Source organism: Heloderma suspectum, chromosome 5 (assembly GCF_057233095.1).
Source record: "Heloderma suspectum isolate Gila_16-S chromosome 5, 16-S_ref, whole genome shotgun sequence".
Classification (NCBI taxonomy): Eukaryota; Metazoa; Chordata; class Lepidosauria; order Squamata; family Helodermatidae; genus Heloderma; species Heloderma suspectum.
Window position 1 is genome coordinate 87093144 of NC_139462.1, and position 21706 is coordinate 87114849.

The 21706-nt window shown below is 42.9% G+C and overlaps 1 protein-coding gene across 1 annotated transcript in view; it reads right to left on the reverse strand.

Moving 5' to 3' along the window:
- SORBS2 (sorbin and SH3 domain containing 2) overlaps positions 1–21706 on the reverse strand; it is a 399410-nt gene that overhangs the window by 18995 nt on the left and 358709 nt on the right. The window contains exons 21-26 of the mRNA XM_084856622.1: positions 18508–20097; positions 14760–14851; positions 11259–11305; positions 6301–6415; positions 6065–6193; positions 4184–4387 (exon numbers count right to left, since the gene is read on the reverse strand). Coding sequence (XP_084712748.1) covers positions 4184–4387; positions 6065–6193; positions 6301–6415; positions 11259–11305; positions 14760–14851; positions 18508–20097 — 2177 coding nt within the window. The remainder of the gene's footprint in view (positions 1–4183; positions 4388–6064; positions 6194–6300; positions 6416–11258; positions 11306–14759; positions 14852–18507; positions 20098–21706) is intronic.

The window sequence follows — 21706 nt, forward strand, 5'->3', positions numbered from 1 at the left end:
ACTGTCCTTTAGTAAGCCTATGACTAATGACACAGATGTGTTTACCAGAACTTCCCAAGCTATAGCTATTATTATTTTGAGAGCAGAGTGGTGGTGTCTAAAAAAGAAAACACAGCTCAGATGGGATACCATTAAATGTTAATGGAAGTTAATCCAACTGGGCAATCATGGGTTGTGCAAGGGTTCAATCTTTTCATCACTTGACATGGGAATCTTGCAGAAACATCTTAAATACAACTGCATCCTGCTATTACGCCCTCTGCAGCTACACAATGGATCTTTTAATTTAAAATTAATAGCATTTGACACATAATTACATCTCCTTTAAAGGTACACAGCATTCAAATGCTACTTAGTGCACACCATCGACAATCAATGTAAACACATAACTATGTATTTTGAATATCATTATTGGCTGAGTAATATTACAAAATGAAATATTGATTGAAGTTTCCTTCTTGTAAAATAAAGGTCCTTTTGTAAGAATGGTAGAGTTGGGATTCATACGTATATCGCATCGGTGGATATCCATTGCTTCAGTAAATACTGAAAATGTAGTTTTTGTTGTTATTAATTGTAAAAATGAAACCTTCATTTGAAAAGAAAAAAACTTTGCGATCACTCTTAGAAGGGCTGAAATAATCTCCAGGAACATAGGAAATTGCCTTATACCAGGGCAGGCCATTGGTCTATCTAGGTCAGGGGTTCCCAACAAGGTGCCCATGGGTGCCATGGCATCTACGGAGGCCTCCAATGGCATGAAGCTCTTCCCTCCCTGCCACCTTAAAAAATTGTTTTAAGAAAACCCTGGAAATTGTTAGGGCAGTCTTCTTTCTCTCCCTTTCTAGCCTCTAGTGTTGCTGTTTCCCCCTCCTTCCCAGCCTCTAGCTTCGCTATTCCTCCCCCCCCCGCACTACCTCTTTAGCTCATTTTTTACTAGCCACACCCCCACGGCAGCCATTATGTGACTAGCCACATCCACCATGTGAACCATTTTATGATGGCACCCACAGCAGTTTCTCAAATTCCCAAATGTGTCCAAAAAAGTTTTTTTTGTGGGGGTGGGGTGGGGTTATTTAGGTTATATTGTCTACACTTTCCAGCACTCCTTGGGATAGCTGGATGCCAGTTGCCATTATTCCTTTCCTATAAAATGTTGGGATGGCACAACACCAAGATGTTACCCCAAGGAGCTGTGCAGGGAGAGGGGACAGCACTTTTTAAATTACCCTGCAAAATGGTTGGGGTAGTAAGTCACCCCCATCCCATCCCCAAATCTTCAATTTGGGGGGGATTTTCAGCCCCCACCCATTATCCATATGGATGGGCAGAAGATCGAGTGATTTCTGACTCTGATACAGCAGGAGACTCAGTAGAGCTCCTTTGTCTCTCTCTTCCTTCCCTGCTTGGCCCTTGGCTAGGTGTGAGCACCCTGGAACATACCCAGCCATTACCTGCCATGAAAACCCTAGGTGCATCTGCCATCTCTCTCTCTCTCTCTCTCTCTCTCTCTCTCTCTCTCTAACTGGCCCACACTTTCCCATGGCTGCCCACACAGGCTATGTCTGCTCAGAGCACTAGCAGCCTGTGTAGATGGATCTGGGGTGGAGCAGGCTGCTTGGATCTAGATTTGAGAGGTGTGTATGGCCCTCCCATAGCTGTGTACATTTCTATGCGTGCTCCTGGAAGAGGGCTGCCTGGGAGAGAGATGGAGGGGCATCGACTTTAAACTGTCCCTAAGATATGGTTAGACTCTAAATATTAGAATGTGCTTTTTCACATGGAAAACCCAGAAAGAGTTTATCAATTACATTCTTGGTGCTTAAAATAAAAATACAAATGAAAGTATCTTAATGGTCATTTGACAAATCCTTTGGACACAGGGAACAGGAGAAAGGGAGGAGTCCTTTTGGAAAAGTAGAAGCTTCTCCTGTTAAAGCTTTTTCAATTAGCATCACTCCATAGATATGAAAATACTATGAACGATGACACTGAAAGTGATAATGCACCACTAATATACAACATATGCACAGAGGCACTGAATAAATTTTGGAAAAAAGGGAGTATATCCTCTTTTTTCTTCTCCAGTGTTTTATGTGGGAAGTGTTCATTAAATACTAGTTGCAACGGTGCACAAGCAAATTCACCTGACACCTGCAGATATAAAAACATTTTAAGAGAACCTATGCAATTAATAATACATTATAAAGACAGTTGTATCTCACATCCAAGCAGAGTTTATCATCATGTTACTGTCTGTTACGTATGTTTTGCTCAAGATCTGACATTACGTATGACATTTGCTTAGAATGAGGTGGAGGACTGAGACAGCGGAAAGCTAAATAAATATGGTATACTTTTTCATGATAAAAGCACAAAGTCCTGAAATCAAACAGTGCCATATTTATTATGGTGTATCACTACGCAGGGATTGACAGGATGCAGAAGGAGTCGATTGGTGGACTATAGACTGACATTTGATGGACTGCTGCTGCCACCTATACTGTTCTCCCAACTACTGGGAAATCCCTCAACAAAAGTGAAGTACAAGCAGTGTTGGTACCATCGATGTATACGCATGCCTGTGTAATGATGCTCATACCTGTACAAGGATGGCACTGAGGCAGTGTTTGCATCATGTCTATACAACAATAATACCAATCCTGCATGTGGGTCACAGTTGTCTTTCCTGAAAATTTTTCCAGTGGTGGGTGACTGGTGATGGAAGGTGGCACAGCTGGACTGCAGGACTCTCCAGTCTGTCCTTCCCTAATACAGACAATCTATAAAAACAGCTGGTGAGGATCCAGTAAGGACTGTCTTAAATGTTCTTTTTAGGCTCTTCAAGCAAGGATTACAATAGCACAAGGGTGGGCAGAAAGCAAGATCCACTGGTAAATCCTTGGGTGACTTGCAGTAGATCTGCCAAGGTTTCTGACCACTGATCATTTAACAACAGCACCACCAAAAAGTCTTCCCCCTTCCCCTCTAAATTAGGGTTCTGAAATAAAGATTGTGGTGGTGGTGGTGGGGTAACTAATGGTGGTTTTTGTGTGGAGGGATAGTGAACACCTTTCATCTGTGGCAGTCCAAAAATAAACAAAAATCATATCCAAATTTCTGGCCTCAGCATTCTTTAAGGGTGCAGTCCTATGCATGTTTAGACAGAAAAAAGTTCTACAACTCCCAGCGTTACCCAGAAAGTCATGCTGGCTGGAGAATGCTGGAAGTTGTAGCACTTTTTTCTGCCTAAGCATGTATACGGTTGCACCCAAAACCTAACTGTATGCCTTTTGTACCTGGATCCATTTGGTGGATCTTGGAGTTCTAGTAAAAAACAAAGTACTTCCCACAAACCTGACATCTTTCCATACCACAATAGCATACCCTTTCTATCTGTTTCCTTTTTTATTGAGAATCCTCCCATCTTCACCCACCCCACAAATCTGCTTGGATACTACATTTTCTAAGCTGATCTATGATGAAAAGATATATGAGATTCTATGCATATGCAGGATTGGATGTTTCAGACTGCAGTTCTAAAAGCATGGTAACACGGCCAGTTACATTGAGATCAACAGGGCCTATTTCCCAGTAAACATGGGCAGCGCTGGGTTGTCAGTCCTATTCAAAGTTGTCAGATGGGGGCATATCAGTATCATGAAATGTAACAGTGCTTTCAAAAGCTGGTTTAATTGACATGGCTTCCAGGGTTTAATCTGAGCCAGCACTTATCTGTGAATCCCTTTAAAAATAAAGCAACAGGAACTCAATAACCCTCTTAAGAAGCATGGCATGGGTCCATGCATCTAAGAAGAGGAACCATGCCTTTTGCCCAGACTTAGCAGTGCAGCAAGAAAGTGAGGGAAAGCACAAATGGCTTACAAGTAACAGCAGCCAATGAATTCGGGGCCCATTTGCTTTTGATACAGCTAGTGCCAACACAGCACCTGGAGAATCAAATAAAAAGATTTAAGGAAACCTTCCCCCAAAGGCAACACAACGGGGAGGGGGGGAAGCCATACAATCTTAGGTCCTAGCAGAGAAATGAGTATTAAATATAGCTTACTTGTGCTGTATGCTTGATAATTTAAATAAATATGTACTAATTTTATTGTTTTTCTCAGTGTTTCTGCATTATAATACATTGCAGACATGGTGAAAAGAACGAAGTCTTCCTTACCTTAGTTGAACTTAAATTGTGTATTCTGTCACTGGAGTAACTCTGGGGTACTGGAGGAACAGGATGACCATCAGCACCTTTGGCTGCATTCTTTTTGATAACTTCTACATAGGACACAGGGAAGATTCCTTGTCTGTTGGTTCCTGGTAGTTTGCCTTCATACCAATTTTGATCAACCCGTCTAAGGAGAATTATTCTGTCTCCCTGTAAGACAAAACTCATTAACAGCTGAGAGATGATAATTCTGTACATCACATCTTTATTACAGCACAAGGTTTATCCCTTGAGCTAATGAGGGCCAAAACAGACATTAGTTTAAATCTATGTCTAGCAGTTATGTCTTTTTTCAGTTTTACTCTAGAGTAGATGCAGGGGAGGCTGAACTAGATCTTAAAAGCCACTCTACCCATCCATGCTAGGGTCCCAGTCCAGATCTGGGGCCTTGCACCTACTCTAGATTAAAAATAAATAAAAGACATGGTCGCTAGACACAGATTTAAAGTAATGCCTGTTTTAGCCTGGAGACATAGGGGTTCATCACATGGGGGCAGAAATCTGCATCAATACCAGGGCATTTTATCCATCCAGTTTCACTGAGGGATTAGATTGGGCTCCTCTACACAGTTGTTTCTAGCTCGTTATATTCTGTTCCTTACCTTTTCACGGGGTGGCTACTTTTCTGTGAAAAGCCATTACATGCACTGGGGGCATCCTGAAATTTCCTCCCTGGTTTCTGCCCCTTTCCCTCCCCTCGCAGATTACTGGTGGTTTGGTTGTGATTGACATGCAATATGGGTGGACAGCAACCTCCACCGAACTGCCTGAACCTCGCCCCTGCAGGCACCGGTTTCCTGGCGAACTGCTGGAATGCTGGCATGCCGGCCATTCTGTGTTGTGGAGTAAGCAGCTGAAGCCGGGAGCAAAAGTCGGTGCACTGTATTTAGTCATGACATGATGGCAAGCCAGCATGGTGGCAAGCCGGCAGGTCAGTATGCCAACACGCCCACCACCCCGACATCACTACTGTCGTCATCATGACTGCGCCCCCCCAAACCCCAAACAAAGTGGCTTTTTCACACTACAGGAGACATATACAGGCAGGCCATGGCACTCCTATGGTGCAGGTTGAAAAAATACTGCATTTTTCTTGTTTGGAAATAACATGGGATAGGAAAGGGGAAAAGGTGGGAAAACCACTGGAGAAACACGACGTCTTGTAAAGCACCTGCAAAATACCATGAATGAGGGATAACAGTTGTACTACAAATTGCTGGTGTAGAGACGCCTGTAGTGTAATGTTTAAGAGTGAGCCACAAAGTTCCAAGCTCAAAACTCATCTGAACCAGGTGGACTTAAGCTCAAACAAGACAAGGTGCTATTCATGCAATTAACAATTAACAATTGCATGAATTGCTTTTAAAAAGTAAAGGGCAAGTGTGGGCTCATATGGACTGGAATCCTAGCATGGGATGTAGGGTGTTTTTTTAAAACACTTTGCCCCTTGCTTTAGTCCTGATCCAGACTGGGGCCTCTGAACCTGGTATTTGCATTGAAAGAAGGTCCCATTCCCTCTCAAATGTCTTCAGCCACCTTCTCACAACAGCTTCCTCATTAGCATTGTACAGAAATGGAGGGCGGGGGGGGGGAGAGAGAGAGAGAAGTGGGTGGCACAAAGAGAGAAAAAAGCAGTGGCAGGAGGAGAGAGAGAGAGAGAGAGAGAGAGAGAAAGAAAGGAGTGGCAGAAAGATGGGGGTGGTCCTGTCCTCCATTGGCATGTGGCACCCCACAGATTGCCCGCAAGGGAATGTGCCCCTCAACAGTAAAAAGTTTCCCTACCCCTGGTTTGGAAAATTCCTTGCCAAGGAGCCTGTTAGTAATTACCTTTCTCAGTGACAGTTCCACATTTGTATCTGCATTGAAATTATATTTGGCAACAGCTTCTCCAATCTCTGCGAGGTGTGCTGGGGGTGGCGGCCTCGCTGGCTGTGCTTTTTCTGGGGGAATCAGCTTCTGGGAAGAGAAAGGTGGCTGCTCACATCAGTCTAATTCAAGATTTGCAACATTTTGTAAAACTACTTTTGAAGTAAAGAAAAACAACAACACACGAACAGACAAACCTCGACATAAGAAATTGGGAAAATTCCGACTCGTCCGTAGTGCTCGCCCTCATACCAGTTTTGATCCACTTTCCTGAGGATATAGACAGTATCTCCTTTCTTAAAGGACAGCTCCCTGGAACAGATGTTTATAAACATAAACAGTGATAGATGTCTGGATTTTCTAACTACATCTGTACTTCTAATGGTTTTTACACGGAAGTCTGGTTTGAATGTTAATTGTTATTATATAATGTCAATGGAAGGATAATCATAAGCCACAGCAGTTTGAAACGATAGTTGATAATAAAGGCCTGGTTTCAAACTAAGACTTTATTATGCTTTTCTCTAACTATGGGTTGTTGCTTTAACCCTGGTTGAGATCTCAAAGGTACAATGAAACCATGCATTGTTTACCGACCTGCCCCTGCAAGGCATGTATAGGGAGTAATCAGCAAGAGGTGTTTGTCACTTCGCAAGCAAGGAGGCTTAGAAACTGCTTTAACCATGATTTACATGGTGCAGATGTAACAGTTAGCCACGGTTAGCTCTGTGTTTTGAAAAGTCACTTCAAACTATGGTTTCACATCCTGGTTTGCAGCCAGTCCAGGCTTTGGTATGCAGATACAATGCTTAACATGGTTAAGAAAAACAAAATGTTATTCTGCATAGGGACAAAATAGTTCTATATTTCATTTGCCATGTCTACAAAACAGTTAATCTGCAATAGTCTAAAGCAGAGGTGGTCTGCATGCAACTCTTGGTCTCCTTCTGTGCTGCCTCCCAAAACCTTTCTGCTGCTGCTGCAACAATGAAATCTGAAAAACAGAACAGCTGGTGGGAAAGTGTAACCCAACCAGAGAGTGTGGCGCCTAGCCATGGCACCTAGAACAACATAGGAATGATGCTCTAGGCAACATGCTCTGTGGTTGAGTTGCTTTCCTACCAGTTCTTTTCTTTCTCAGATTGTGTCATGATTGTGACACAAAGCTTCCAGGGGCTGCACAGAGGGACAGTATAGGGCAGAGTACCAGGGAGGAGAGGGAAAACAGAATGTATGCTTGTGTGTGTGTGTGTGTGTGTGAGAGAGAGAGAGAGAGAGAGAGACAGAGAGAGAGAGAGAGAGAGAGAGAGAGAGAAGGAAAATAACAGGAGAGAGAGGAGAAAGGGGTGTCCCCTATTTATTTATTCAGTTCCATTATGTATCACAAGTATAATCCTGCAAACCTATATAAATACAAATTACACCCTCACTTTGCCAGACATGTGGTTTACATAATGTTTTGGATGTTATCAGGCTATCTGAATAGATGAGGCAATGTTTTACTTCTAACATATACCAAGGGAGTATGCTAAACATCAGTGTACACATGTGAATCTACTTCATATTTATCTTTAGATGATATTTCAACTGGTTACAATACTTCATTTGCATTGTACAAGCATCACAGTTGCTCTTATCCTTCTTAAGTAAAGACCTACTCTGGAGAAAGTGGATTAGGCAGGTCTAGTAAAGTCCATACATTTTGAACAAATATTCAACAGGAAGCTTTCTGCTTTGAATCTTGTTACTGTACTAGTGAAAACATCTTTGTTTTTGTTTTTTTGCAACATATAAATCTTCTGATGCAACTGAAATGTTCTTCCAACTTGATAAGGCAATTAATTATTATTTATTATTTATTATTATTATTATTTATTAATTAAATTTATTAATCGCCCATCTGGCTGCTCACCCAGCCACTCTGGGCGATGTACAGCATATAATAAAACAGTTTAAAACAATAAAATTCTACAATAAAAATGTTTTCTAAAATACCCTAACCCACCCCAAATGCCTGCCTGAACAACCACGTTTTTAATGCAAAGCGGAAGCTCATTAAAGAGGGGGCATGGCGGAGTTCCCTAGGGAGGGAGTTCCACAGAGTGGGGGCCACCACAGAAAAGGCCCTCTCCCTCGTCCCCACCAGTCTAGCTGTCCTGGCTGATGGGACAGAGAGAAGGCCATCCGAGGCTGATCTTGTTAAGCGGCCTGTCTGGTGTTGCTGGAGGCGCTCCTTAAGATAGGCTGGGCCGGAACCATATAGGATTTTAAAGGTCAAAACCAACACCTTGAATTTGGCCCGGAAAACAACTGGTAACCAGTGCAACTCCTTCAGCACTGGAGTGATGTGATCTCGCCGGCGGCTGCCTTTAATCAGGCGAGCCGCCACGTTCTGTACCAGCTGCAGCTTCCTAACCGTCTTCAAGGGTAACCCCACATAGAGCGCATTACAGCAGTTTAAACGAGAGGAGACCAGGGAATGTACTACTGATGGGAGCAGATGGTCGGGAAGGAAGGGGCGTAGCCGCTGTATCAGATGGAGTTGATACAGCGCTGTCCGGCTCACAGCTGACACCTGAGCCTCCATGGACAGCTGGGAGTCCAAAATGACCCCCAGGCTGTGGACCTGATCTTTCAAGGGTAGCCGTACCCCATTCAACACCAGGTCAACATCCCCCAACCTCCTCTTGTCTCCCACCAGAAGTACCTCGGTCTTGTCAGGGTTCAGCTTCAGCTTATTCCTCCCCATCCAGCCACTCACCGTCTCCAGACATTTGGACAGGGATTCTACGGCCAACCTTGGTGAAGATTTGAATGAGAGGTAGAGCTGTGTGTCATCCGCATATTGCGGTGTCATCCGCATGACACCGCACCCCAAACCTCCTGATGATAGCCCCCAGCAGCTTCACATAGATGTTAAATGGCATCGGGGAGAGGATGGAACCCTGTGGCACCCCACAAGTGAGTGGCCACGGGTCCAAAACCTCCTCTCCCAGTGCTACCCTCTGGTACCTGCTGGAGAGAAAGGACTGGAACCACTGCAATATGGTGTCTCCAATGCCCAACCCCTCCAGGCGGTCCAGGAGGATACCGTGGTCAATGGTATCAAAAGCCGCTGAGTGGTCGAGGAGAACAAGGAAGGAGCATTCACCCCTATTCAGAGCCCTCCTTGTATCATCCACCAAGGCGACCAAGGCTGTTTCTGTCCCATGCCCAAGCCTGAAGCCCAACTTAAATGGGTCTAGATAATCGGCTTCTTCCAAGTGTGCCTTCAACTGCATCGCCACCACCCGCTCAATCACCTTGCCCCAAAATGGCAGATTTGAGACTGGGTGAAAGTTGTTCAGAACTTGGGAATCCAAGGAGGGCTTCTTTAAGAGCGGTCTTATCACTGCCTCTTGAGGGCTGATGGCATCACTCCCTCCTCAAGGGAGGCATTCACCACCGCCCTGATCCCCTCACCCAGTCTCTCTCTGCAGCCCATAATGAGCCAAGATGGGCAAGGATCAAGTAAGCAGGTGGTCGGCCTTATAGATGAAAGCATCTTGTCCACTTCATCAGAAGGAAGAAGCTGGAACCGATCCCACAAAACCGGTTTGCCACAGGCCGCCTCTTGCTCACTAACTGTATCCACAGCGTGTGGAGTAACACTCCTTATCCGATCAATTTTATCTGCAAAGTGCCTTGCCAAGGCCTCACAGGAGGCCTTAGAATGCTCCAGAGGTTCCAGAGCCACAGGACCGACCAGGCTCTGGACCACTTGGAACAGCCTCCTGGGACTGCACTGTGCAGACGCGATAGAGGCAGCATAATTTATTCTTTAGTTGTTGCTTCCCTGCTCAAAGCCACATTATTGCATCTCTTCTTCCTTCAGTGTTATACATCCACATCAGTCATTCATTACCTAGGGGTCCCAATCCAGCTCTTGTCAACACAGCAACTGTAATTGTGTATGACTAGAATATGAAAGGGAACGTGCAGTCAAATGTGCATCCCACGGAAAGCAACATAGTGCAGACTGAGAAACTTCATTCCAATGCACATCTCACTTATTCTTGCAATTCCTGATCCAGCAAGTAATACACACACAGAACCAACTTAGCCACACAAATCTACTTAGTTGGAGCAGGGTAAGGGTGCTTTTGGGCAGAGCAATTCAAAGAGGGCAAGGGAGAGAGAACCCATGGTGGAGTTACCGCCAAATCCAAAGCCTGGCTGCCAGGCTGATCCAGGCAGGGCGGAAAGTGGAAGATAGCTGGCTGGAGGGAACAAAAGTATGCCAGCTCCAGTGTTGGTACGCTCCCGCCACATTCTGGGGGGTGTTGTGTTGGGGGAATGAGAGGAGTTTGGATCCAGTGGATTCAAAGCCTCCAGATCCACCCCTGGCATGCCCCCTTTCTGCTACTACTGCCTTAGGAGCACCAATGGCAGAGTGCCAAGGGCAGCAGAGGCTTCCATTCCTGCAAGGAGGAGGCTTATGTGGGTGGATCTCCCTCTTTTCCTGCAGGTGGAGAAGGACATCTGCACCATCCCATGAACCCAACAATCCCCTCCCAGGGACCACAGGACTGCAGCCTAAAAAGTACTTCTCATGCCTAACAGGAATATAAAAATTATATTGGCTAGAATGTACATGGAACACCCCCCCCCCCCCCGGTATTTGAATCCCATATTAACAGCATCCACACATGTGCACCAATAGTGCAAGAAGAGCGGAAACACACTTTTAGTGTCATGTGTGAAAACACCCATATTGTACTGCAAACATGTTCCATACAATATGCAAACATGTTGCATATTTTACTGCAAACATATTGTGAACAAGAAAAAACAAATATTTCAGAAGTTTTTGTTAGGTACCCTGTAATTTTTTATGCTTTAGATGCTGCTAAATGTGTCATGAGAATGCGTCTTATGCACTATTTCATAGTTAAATACCGCAGAGACTAATTTCTAGTTAAATTATTGAACATTTGCATATTGCAGAACGTTTAAATAATATACAATTAACCCACAATAATTTAACTACATCAAAATACAGACTCATTTGTATCAATTAAAACTGTACCACGCATAGTCTTTTCTTCCTATAAAAATTGTTCTACCATCCATATTTAATTTTCTTAAAAGAAAAATAACAGTCAGCAATACTTACTTAGAGGTTTGAGCCTTAAAATCATACACTGCTCTAGCTGGCAGTCTCTGAAAAGCAGGCAAAGAAATTAGTGCACATCGTATATATTCAAAATAATGTGTAGAACCGTTTTTTCTTTTAAAAATGGTTGCATTCTTTTTTTAATGTAAGCATCTAGGTAAAAAGGCCTAACACTTTAAAATAAAGATGCCTCCGATGTCACTTATGTCATAAATGTTCTGTCTACAATTTCTAGCCCTTATTGCCCAGAAAGTATAGCCCTATTCAGGTGTTCAGTACACGTGGGTACCAAATCGGTGAAGAGGTTACCTAGAATGTGTGGAATAGCCATGCTACCTAGTTGCATATGCATATGCCAGGCATGCCTCCAGATGACACAGGATTGGTGTCAGTCCAAAGGGGGTCAATGTATGTACACACATGAGGGCTTCCTCCATGGGGATGGGAATCCTAATTAATCTGGATTTCCATCCCACGGAAGGAGTCCTGTGCACATATGTACACAGACTCCACCCATGTGTGCACAGGCTCCCCTTCAGAGGATCACTGATCATGCATCAGCTTGGGTGTGCAGCCGGCATGTTCACTGATATTTAAGGGGCACCGTGAGCTCATATGTTCATGGTACCAAACGTCTGAATAATGCTTCTATGAGGTGTTAAATCTATTACTTCCCTAACAGTCATTTTTCTCAGACATTTTGTAAGAGCTGTTGTGCTAATAGTAGTTTCTCCTGTACTAATTTAATTTTCTGGAAAAGGAGAACAATGTATTGATGGCTGAATCCATGACGAGCATTTTCTAAAACCAGGAAAACCATGACAAAGCACTACAGAACTTTGTGGTAAGGATGTATTCAGAAGAGAACAATAAGAAATGCATATTCACGTAACAGTGGGTTTTGAAGGCCATAGGAGTTCAATGCAATTTCTCAATGCAACATCTCCAGTATAAACAACATAGAATCTTTTGATACTTTACCAGCTAACCAATTTATTGTGACATCAGCTTTTGTAGACTAGAGTTCTATTCATCAGAGGCACAAAGTGGTATCGCCTAAATTCAGTTGGCAGATAATAGGGCTGAGATGAAATGCAGCCTTCCCATCTTTCCCACCTCATTTACAGATGATAAAAATGTGTGGGCAGTTTGGTAATTTGGGGGGTGGGGCCAAATGGGGTGAAAAGTTCAGAAGTGGGGCTTACTGGTAGTGGTGGCAGCAGCAACTCCTCTCATTCGTTTTTGGCTGCCATTTATTGAAACTGCTTTTAGCTGTTTAAGGCCGCAATCCTATCTGGATAGGTGGCCACCTCCGAACTTGGAGGCGGCCGCCTATCCAAAGCAAGGCAGGAGAAGCATGGGGGGATCCTTCCCTCTGCGCCTCTCCAGCTCTGCTTTTTCTGCTAGACAGCTGTTTTCAGCTGCCCCAGCCCCGCCCCTTTTCAGCCGCTCCACAATCCTCTTCCGAGCGCGGAGGATGGGGCTTCTCCGTGCTGCCTCCGAGGCAGCGTGGACATGGTGGGAGGTCAGTTTTCTGGGAACCGACCTTGGAGTGCAGGCTCTGAGGTCGGTTCCCGGAAAACAGCATATCCTACAGCTGTCTAGCTGCTGTGTAGTGGCCATAGGATTGCTCCCTCCATCGTTTTAAATTCTGTACGTTAAAAAAAAGGATATGTTTTATCATAATGTTATATTGTGTAATGTTGTATAATGCTGTTGTTTGTATTTTTTGTGAATTGTTGTGAACTGCCCAGAGAGCTTCAGCTATGGATGATATAGAAACAATAACAATAACAAAACAATAACAATAATAATAATAATACTGGCTTCTTCCAGAAGCCCCCTGCGTCAATGCTATGTGATGATGTAGCAGTGTCCAAAAGGGGCTTTTGGGAGTAAAACATGGTGGCCCTGTTGGATTGTAGCCATATGAATGCATAGCAAATACAGCACACACTATTCTGGAACTGAATTGATCACACTCCATAGTGTATATTGGGCTTACACTATCTAGATTAGGCACTAGCAACTGCTTTTCTTCCTGCTCCCACCCCCCAAATGATCACAAGCACCAGATGCCCAAAGGGCTTCTGGACATGGTGAGATGTGCCATAGAAACAAAAAAGCAAATAAATTATTTTGTACAACAATCACAGTTGAACCTTTCTTATTAATTTATATACTTGAAGCATTGTGTATGCTCTTCTCCTATCACTTCAGCAAGTTTTCCAAGAACATGAGTCCAGGGATGGCCTTATACACAGGAAGTGGAGGCTCTGTCTACCCAACCCAAACCCAAATCTCTTGCTGAAGTGATTAGGGGTAGCGATAGAAATGGCACTGCAGGGCTACACTCAGGGCCAAGCTACATGCTCCATTACATGCATAATTGCATTTAATGTGCCTGGCTTTTATGTATGTGTTTTAAATAGTAACCACAGGAAGGCCCTGTCAGAATTAGGACTGCAGTATGCAAAAAGAGCTTTCTAACCCCCTTCCGCCTGCTGCCATGGTTTCAACAAAAATCACCCCCACCCCAAAGCAGCAATTTTCTGTGAGAGAGGGAAGTTTCTATTGGTGCCAGTAGCAGCTTCCCTCCTGCATCTGGGGAACCTATGGCACAGAGGGCAGCAAAAGATTAACTCCATCTTGATCAGCCCCCCCCGGCTCTTATTTCACACACACACACACACGTTAAATGTAATCATTCATTTAATGGAATATTTTCCAGAGGGGTAGCTGTGTTAATCAGTTGCAGCAAAAACAATGGTGAGTCTTGTGGCACCTTAAAGACTAACAAATGTATCATGGCACAAGCTTTTGTAGTCTATACCCCACTTCATCAGATGCATGGAGTGTTAACCTCAAATTGGCAGATTTATATACACATGCTGGTGTGTGTATATATGTGTATGTGTGTGAGTGTGGAGATGTAAACTGTATTGTCAGAAAGAATTGAAATGTACCATTTCAATGTCTTTGTTATCAGCCAAACCCCTTTTTGTGAATGGCAACTGTTAAAGTAATAACCACTGTCTGTACTTTTTGTACTTCAATTCCCTCTGACAACACAGTTTACATCTTTTCCCTACTCCAGTCTCTCTCTCTCTCTCTCTCTCTCTCTCTCTCTCTCTCTCTCTCTCTCCCAATTTGAGATTAACACTTCATGGATATGATGAGTGGACAGTGTCCACAAAAGCTTACCCCAGAAAAAATTGTTTGTTTTTAATGTGCCACAAGACTCTTTGTTGTTAATGGAATGTACAGTTTGGCCTTCAAGGATCAAGACTACTGAGGCTCAGATTCCCACTTTCTTCTCTCTCTGTGCTTCTGTTTCCATTCTAGTTCCATTGTTTTTACAAGTGAAACACCTGTTTTGTAGCACCTGGGCAAGAAAAAGTACTATTAACAAACAGCAGCTGTATAAATGCCTCTGTAACTACTCCAGAGATGTTCTTTTGGCATCAAACTCTTTTGAATTATATATTTCCTTTTAACTACCTCTCTCTCTGGAATTCCTCTTCTTTCCTTTGGAGCACATCGACCCACATCAGTGAAAGCAGAAGAATAGCTCCCAGGAGACTCCTGGTCTACTGAAAATAAAACACCATTTTGTGAAAATCCATTAAAAGTAAAGCTGTCAGGCTTTATTACAAGGGATACTACATCTAAAATATATGTAAAATGCAAGTTTGAGGCTAAAAACATACAGAAACAATTTAACAAAAATGGACAAACAGAAGCCTAAAAATGAAACTCTGGAAATTACTTCCACTTACAGTTTTAAATTGAACACATACAGTTAACAAACAAAACAGGATCAAAGTATCTTCCCCTAATTCTAACTTATGCAGTAATGACGAGCAAGTAGAGGAACAGACGTATAAGGAACTGAAGATGCAACGGGAAAGGAAAGCATAGCAATGTATCATAAGACATTGAACATGTAACCACATGCAGGGGGATGTGTCAAAACCATGCCACAATGACAGAGTGATGAACAACACATTTTTCAGGCTATCCAATAAATATATATGCAATCCTCTGTTATGTAAGATCAGAACTAGATTATTGCCACATATTTGGCTATCATGTGCTTCTTTTTATTTTGGAAATAGCAGCTGCAGGTAGGGATGTGTGATGCTGGGAATTCCATTCCATTTAAGCCCAAGGGGATTCCGCAGTGTTTCTGTTCCAGTAAGAAGTGGCGGATTGTAGCAAATCTTTTTTTCCTGATTCTGGAAATATTTTGTACATTTTCTTTAGGTCTTGTGATTTCCACAAATGGTAATTTGCACAAATCGGATCCTTGGGGCAGGGGGAAATCTTGAAATTTGCTCAAATGGGGTCGAATTTTTTCCATATTTTAAAATTGGCGATCATGTGCAAGTGCACACCATTGCAAGTCCTCCTGTCCACTATGTAGCCCCACAGACCTATACTCACCTCTTGTAAATGTCCTTGTCAGTTTCATCCCCGCCACACACTACTTCCTTTAGCCCAGCAGAGCCATATTTTGTATTTGCCAAAGAAGCTGCCAATTCCCCAATCCCCTTCCCTAGGGATGTACAGAAGAGGAGGATGAAATTGACAAGTTCTTTGACAAGTAGGGAATATGGCTCTGCTGGGCTAAAGGAAGCATTGAGTGGAGAGGATGAAACTGAAAATGATATATACAAGAGGAGAATATGCCTCTGCAGGGCTACATGACAGACACGCAAATGTGCGATTGTGTGCACTTGTGCAAGATAGCCAATAAATACTTTTTAAAAATCAGAACCCCATTTGTGCAAATTTCAAGATTCCTCTAAGCCAAAGATCCAATTTGCACAAATTGCCATCATTAACACCCTCCTGCAATCTGCGTATTGGATCGACTCGCTACAGATTGAGTCAACTCCAGCAAGGGGAAATGGAACAAAATCTGACAGGGCTGACCTGGAAAAATCCATTGATATTTCATCCCCAAAATGGAATTCTCATACATTGCTAGTTGCAGGAAGATGGAATCTGGATTGGGCCTGCAGCGCTTCCCCCCTTTACCATTTTCCTACTATAAATTGTCCTCCGCAGCTTCCATTTGCCCCTGAACGTGCCACCTGCTGTAAGGGAACCTTTGGGGCAAATAGTAACTTCAGGGGAAACAGAGGGAAGGGTAAACGCTCCTCCCCGCAAGCCACAGTGTCACTATAGACCACCTCAGCCCATTGCTGCTATTTCTAAAAGAAAAACAAGGCTGAGGTAGATAGCCACAGGACAAATTTATAATCTAGTCTCACTCTAAGCAATTCTTGGTGCTGCATATTTGCAGATCTTAAAGCTCTCGTGTTATCATAAGACCATTTTTTATTCCAAGACACCTGTTTGAATGGGATGATCACTGCAAAATGTACTTTGGATGCAGTCCTAAGCAGGCTTACTAGGGCATAAGTCCTACTGAACTCAGTGGTACTTACTTCAGTGTAAGCGCACATAGGATTGTTCATTATAGGACAATGTGAAAATAGCTGTTTTAGTTAACTTTAAGAAAAGTTAATACAGTTCTTAAATGTTTTCTGAAAAATAAGCAAAGTGTACACTTCAAGACTACAGAAATCCTAGGAGGTAAATAAAATAACCCTCTCCTCAGGTACTTTCAGATAGTTATTCAATTTATGTTACTTCTAGACCAGTAGAGACTTGGGCTAGGCAGAGACAATAGAAATTAACAGCCTGGATGCTGTGGAAGCATTATAATATCATCCCATCAGCAGAACTAATTTCAAGCTGCAACTTGTATTAGCTCAATCTGTCCCCTTAGAAGTCACTTCTGTGTAGGAAATGGCATAAATCCCATATATAGCTTGTCAGATGGAACTGAGGCAGATATGTCTATCTTGTCACATGTAAATGTAGCAGGAAGGACACTGAACTCCTTGTCCCATTTTGTACATAAAGCTAAACCATAATTTAGCACTACATGCACAAGGAACAATGAGGTCTAGCTCATGCACTCCCCCTTCCCCCACAACTCCAGCATGGCTGCAAAGAGATAGGAAATATATGCTTCCACCTTTAAACTCAGCAGAGTTCCTCATTACACCTGACCTGCGTGAACTCTGATTAACATAAACTATGGTTTATTAAAAAGGTAGGATCATAAACCATGTTTTGATCCTGGCTTGTTTCAACAATCCATAGTTAAGTTTTTTTAACTTTAAACGTTAATGTCTCTTAGCTTTAAGCGTTAACATTTCTTAACTTTAAACTAATCAGAGCTCCCCACAAATACAGACATAATGGGAAAATCTAGTTAAAACCAAAAGTAAATGCTTCCAGTCTTGTAGCCATGCTGGAGGAGAGGAGAGGGGCTCATGCATGTAGTGCTAAATAATGGTTTAGTGTTATGTATAAATCAGAGCACTGTTGAGTTGAATGTTTCAGAATATTATTCTATGCTATTAATTCAGACCAGCTTCTAACTATTAGTTTTTGGTTAAAATGTAAAGTTAAGCTAAGTTATGGAAAGATGGAATTGCTACACAGAGATTGTAACAATACTCATCTTGTCTGTGTCCTGGGGATTTGTGCCTCTCAAAATTGAATGGAGGCTTTTTAAAATGCAGTGAACAAAACTAGTTTTGCCACCATCAGAAATGCATCATTGTACAATTAACATTTATCTTAGAAGGCCTAACATTCAATTCACAAAAAAGCGTGCAAAGCAAAAAACAAAACTAAACTCTGCCATAACTGAATATTCTTTTGTAAAGCTATCTAGAACTGATTTTAAAAAAGGGCTTCTTCCACTGTTTAATGGTATTATTTCACAATATACCTTCTTATAATCAACTGTGTATTTTAATGGGAAATCCTTATCCTGATTGCAAACATCTTCTTTTCTTTAAAAACTCTGGGTATGTAAATTAGATGAGTTCCTTGGGAAATATATAATTTCAAAGATGTGAGCTTAATTTCCATTATGAATCACTGCTCTCATATGTTAGTGGCCTACTTAAACAAAAGGTAGCATTGTCTTTTTATTGGTTGGTTTGATAATTGCATCTTTGTGCACAGATAGCTTTAATTTTACACAACTTTATCTTACTCGTCCATGATGCTTTCACACCAAGGACTTTTTGCATGACAAACACTTAATTTCTACCCTGCATAAAAATACGCGGTATAAATGCAATGACAACAGGCTGGAAATGAAAGGGATAAGGATGAATGACTCAATCACAAGCATAAAGAAAAGGAGGTAATCCACCTTGGAAATATAGCGCACTATCATTTTCTTGGCTGCCGTTGTTGGCTGTATCCATGTCTTGGTAAGAGGCACTGAGAGGTAATCTTCCACATTCATCCTGGTACAATGGACAATGAAGAGCACCATCTTGAGGCAGTGGATGAAAAGGCTGGTGCACTGGACTCTTCCTAAAAGCTTTAAGGGAGGAATTCCTTTCCGGAATGTCTGGAAGCAATTCAGAAATAAGTCTGTGCAATATGCTGTTGTCAGGCAAGCTTCCCCTTCGTTTTTCTGCCTTGATTTGGTCACAGATGTCCTTAAGTGCAGAGTCCAGGGCATCAAAGACAGTCGATTTGCATTTAGCTTTTTCAGCCTGCTTTTTGGGGGCTGTGTTTTTTTTCCTCCGGAAAGGCACTGGGCTGACTAGGAATGCTATCTTAGAGAGGCCAGGGTCAGAGTCTTGTCTTCTAGGTTCTTCTGGGGCAGGTTCCTGTTTAGCCCTTTCATGCTTGAGCATTGTGGTGAAGCGGGTGTACGACGCTGGGCACCTCCCTTTGCAGGAGCTGATGAGATGCTTGTGGTGGTGGTGGTGATGGTGGTGGTGATGGTGGTGGTGGCTGGAGCCATAAAAGCTTTCCGAAGACGTAAAGGAAAAGTGGTCAAAATCGCTTTCACTACAAAAAGATGAGCCTTCTATCTGTATGAAGTCACTGAGATCAGAGACCACCCCATCTTGGTCGCTGTCTGAATATTCCATATGGGATCTCCGTGGCTCTTCACTGGTCACTTCAATGTGAATTGGCACCAGAGTTTTAGATTTGTAGTTCCGTTGTACCTGAGCTGCGTGCCGACTCTGATTGTCCTCCTCCAGCAAGGACTCAATAGAAAACCTCCGGTTTGCACAGAAGCCGTTTTTAGGGGGCTCAAGGAGGGTTACTGCTGACAGTGCTTCTTCACCTAAATTTGGCATTGATTTGGACTTCTGAATTAGCTTTTCAAATTCAGATATCCTATTGGGTACCATGTCTCTAGGCACCTCCTCAGTTGAGGATTCTTTCCAGCCCTGGAGCAGACCTTTATGCTGTTCTTTTTCATACTGCAATACCCTGGACTTTACAGAACAGATCACCTCAGAATTGAGCAGGTCTTTGCGATTGATACGATGCATTCGTTTATACATTTTTAGGAACCCCGGGGTATCATGCGCCGATCTATGGCGTGCCCTTGAGCGACTGGAACCATGGCTTTCAGAAGCATAGGGGGAGGCCCAGGTCAGTGAGGAACCACCTTTGGAATCTTCCTCACACAACAGAGATACCATGCTTTCTGATTTATTCTGCGTGTCAGGAAAGCTACAACGTTCCTCTGCTAGCAGGTCGTCACAGCTACGAGATTTCCGTTTGGGTGAGGAAGTCTCTTCTGTGCTGCTCCAGATTTCTGCATTTTGACGGGCCATTTGCCAGCCATTCTTGTAGCTAATCGCCCTTCTTGAGTCATTTGGGACAGCCAAGCGCTGCCCATAGGTTCTACAGTAATCTAATTCATTTGAGGTGCTGTGGTTGGGCACTGAATAACTGGAAAGGGATGGATATACTTTGCTAATATCCCCACCTTTATAATCCACAGAGCAGCATGGTGAAAAAGAGACATTGCCAGAAATTAACAGATTCAAAAGCAGATAGGAAAAAAACAAAACACAATCAGCACAAGCCAGAAAGAGCAGAGAGGAGACAGTAGTTAGTTTTCCTAACATAGCATTAAGCTCTACTACAAGATACACATTACCAAAGTGCAGAGGAAGAGAAACAGATCTAAGCATTAAACCTAGGCTGCAATCCCAAACTCACTTACCTGGGAGTAAGCCTCACTGAACACAATGGGGCTTACGTTTGAGTAGACATGTATAGGATTGCACTGTTAATCACTATCAGCTGCTTTGACTAACAATTATTATTAATTTTTTTAATGTTCAAGTGGAAAGCCTGGCGATCTTTCCCCAGAAAATCTACCACGTACACATCAAGATTGTCTCATTTCTCCCATAATGAAAATCCATGGGTCTACACAATGATCATTGTCAGTCCTTAGGATGATCAAAACCGACAAGTCCGATTATACCTCATGTTCAGAAATCAATGCCAAGGCAATATCAATAATTAAAGCAATGTAGAGAAAGTCTCCCAAATTAGTCACCAGGGCCTGGAAAGTTACTTCGTTTCTATCTTCCCCCTTCCTTAAGTAGCAGTATCCTTGGTTGGACTGATAAAGGTTACAGTTTAACACAGTGAACAAAGAGGGTGTCGTTTATATGAAGATCCAGTAGCCGCAGCCAGAGGGAACAGAGCAAGGATAAACCAGGAGAGTTCTCTGTAGCTTAGCTGCATCCATTGCCTCAGGTTGCAGCTTGGATCAGCTTGACTAAGCCTGCAGCTACTTAAAGTACATTTGAAAGCATCCTTACTGAGAAGGCATAGAACTGTAAGGAACATCCAGGAATGTGCAAATGCCAATTGTATTATTTATTTTGGGCAGGACATTCCCTTCTTGCTCAGAATAATGGTAATATTATGAAATATGAAAGCTACAGGAAAACATAACACATATGCATGCAATTTAAATGTTGTGAACCGCCCAGAAAGTTTTGGCTATCGGACGGTACAGAAATATAATAAAGAAAGAAAGAAAATAAATTAAATTAAATGAATAAAAATCAGGCTGTTAAATTTTGGTCCTTGGATTTTATAAAACTTTGGTTTGGATCCAGATTTAATCTGGATTAATCTGTTAATCCAGATTAACAGGACTGGTGGAAGTGGATTCCCCTGCCCCCTCCTTCCCATGGCAGCCCCTTCAGCCTCCCTGAAAATACAACACAAAGAGTCAGGAGACCCTGCTGAATGGGGTGAGCTGTCGTGTGCATGGGGGAAGGGGGAACCCCTAAAAATTGGACAGAGGGACCTTCCACAAACAGAGCCCTTCCTCTTGCTGAAGGTCCCTTCTTCTTGTGGAAGGCAGATCCTGGATCCAACCCTACTTATTTATGCAGAATGCAAACAAGTGGCACACATTCAGGCAAGAAAACGGAAAATTCTCTACATCATTCAATGGGAGGGGCTGTGGCTCAGTGGTAGAGCCCCTGCTTTGCATGAAGAAGGTTCCTGGTTTAATCCCCGGCATCTCCAGGTAGGGCTGGAAAAACTCCTGCCTGAAACCCTGGATT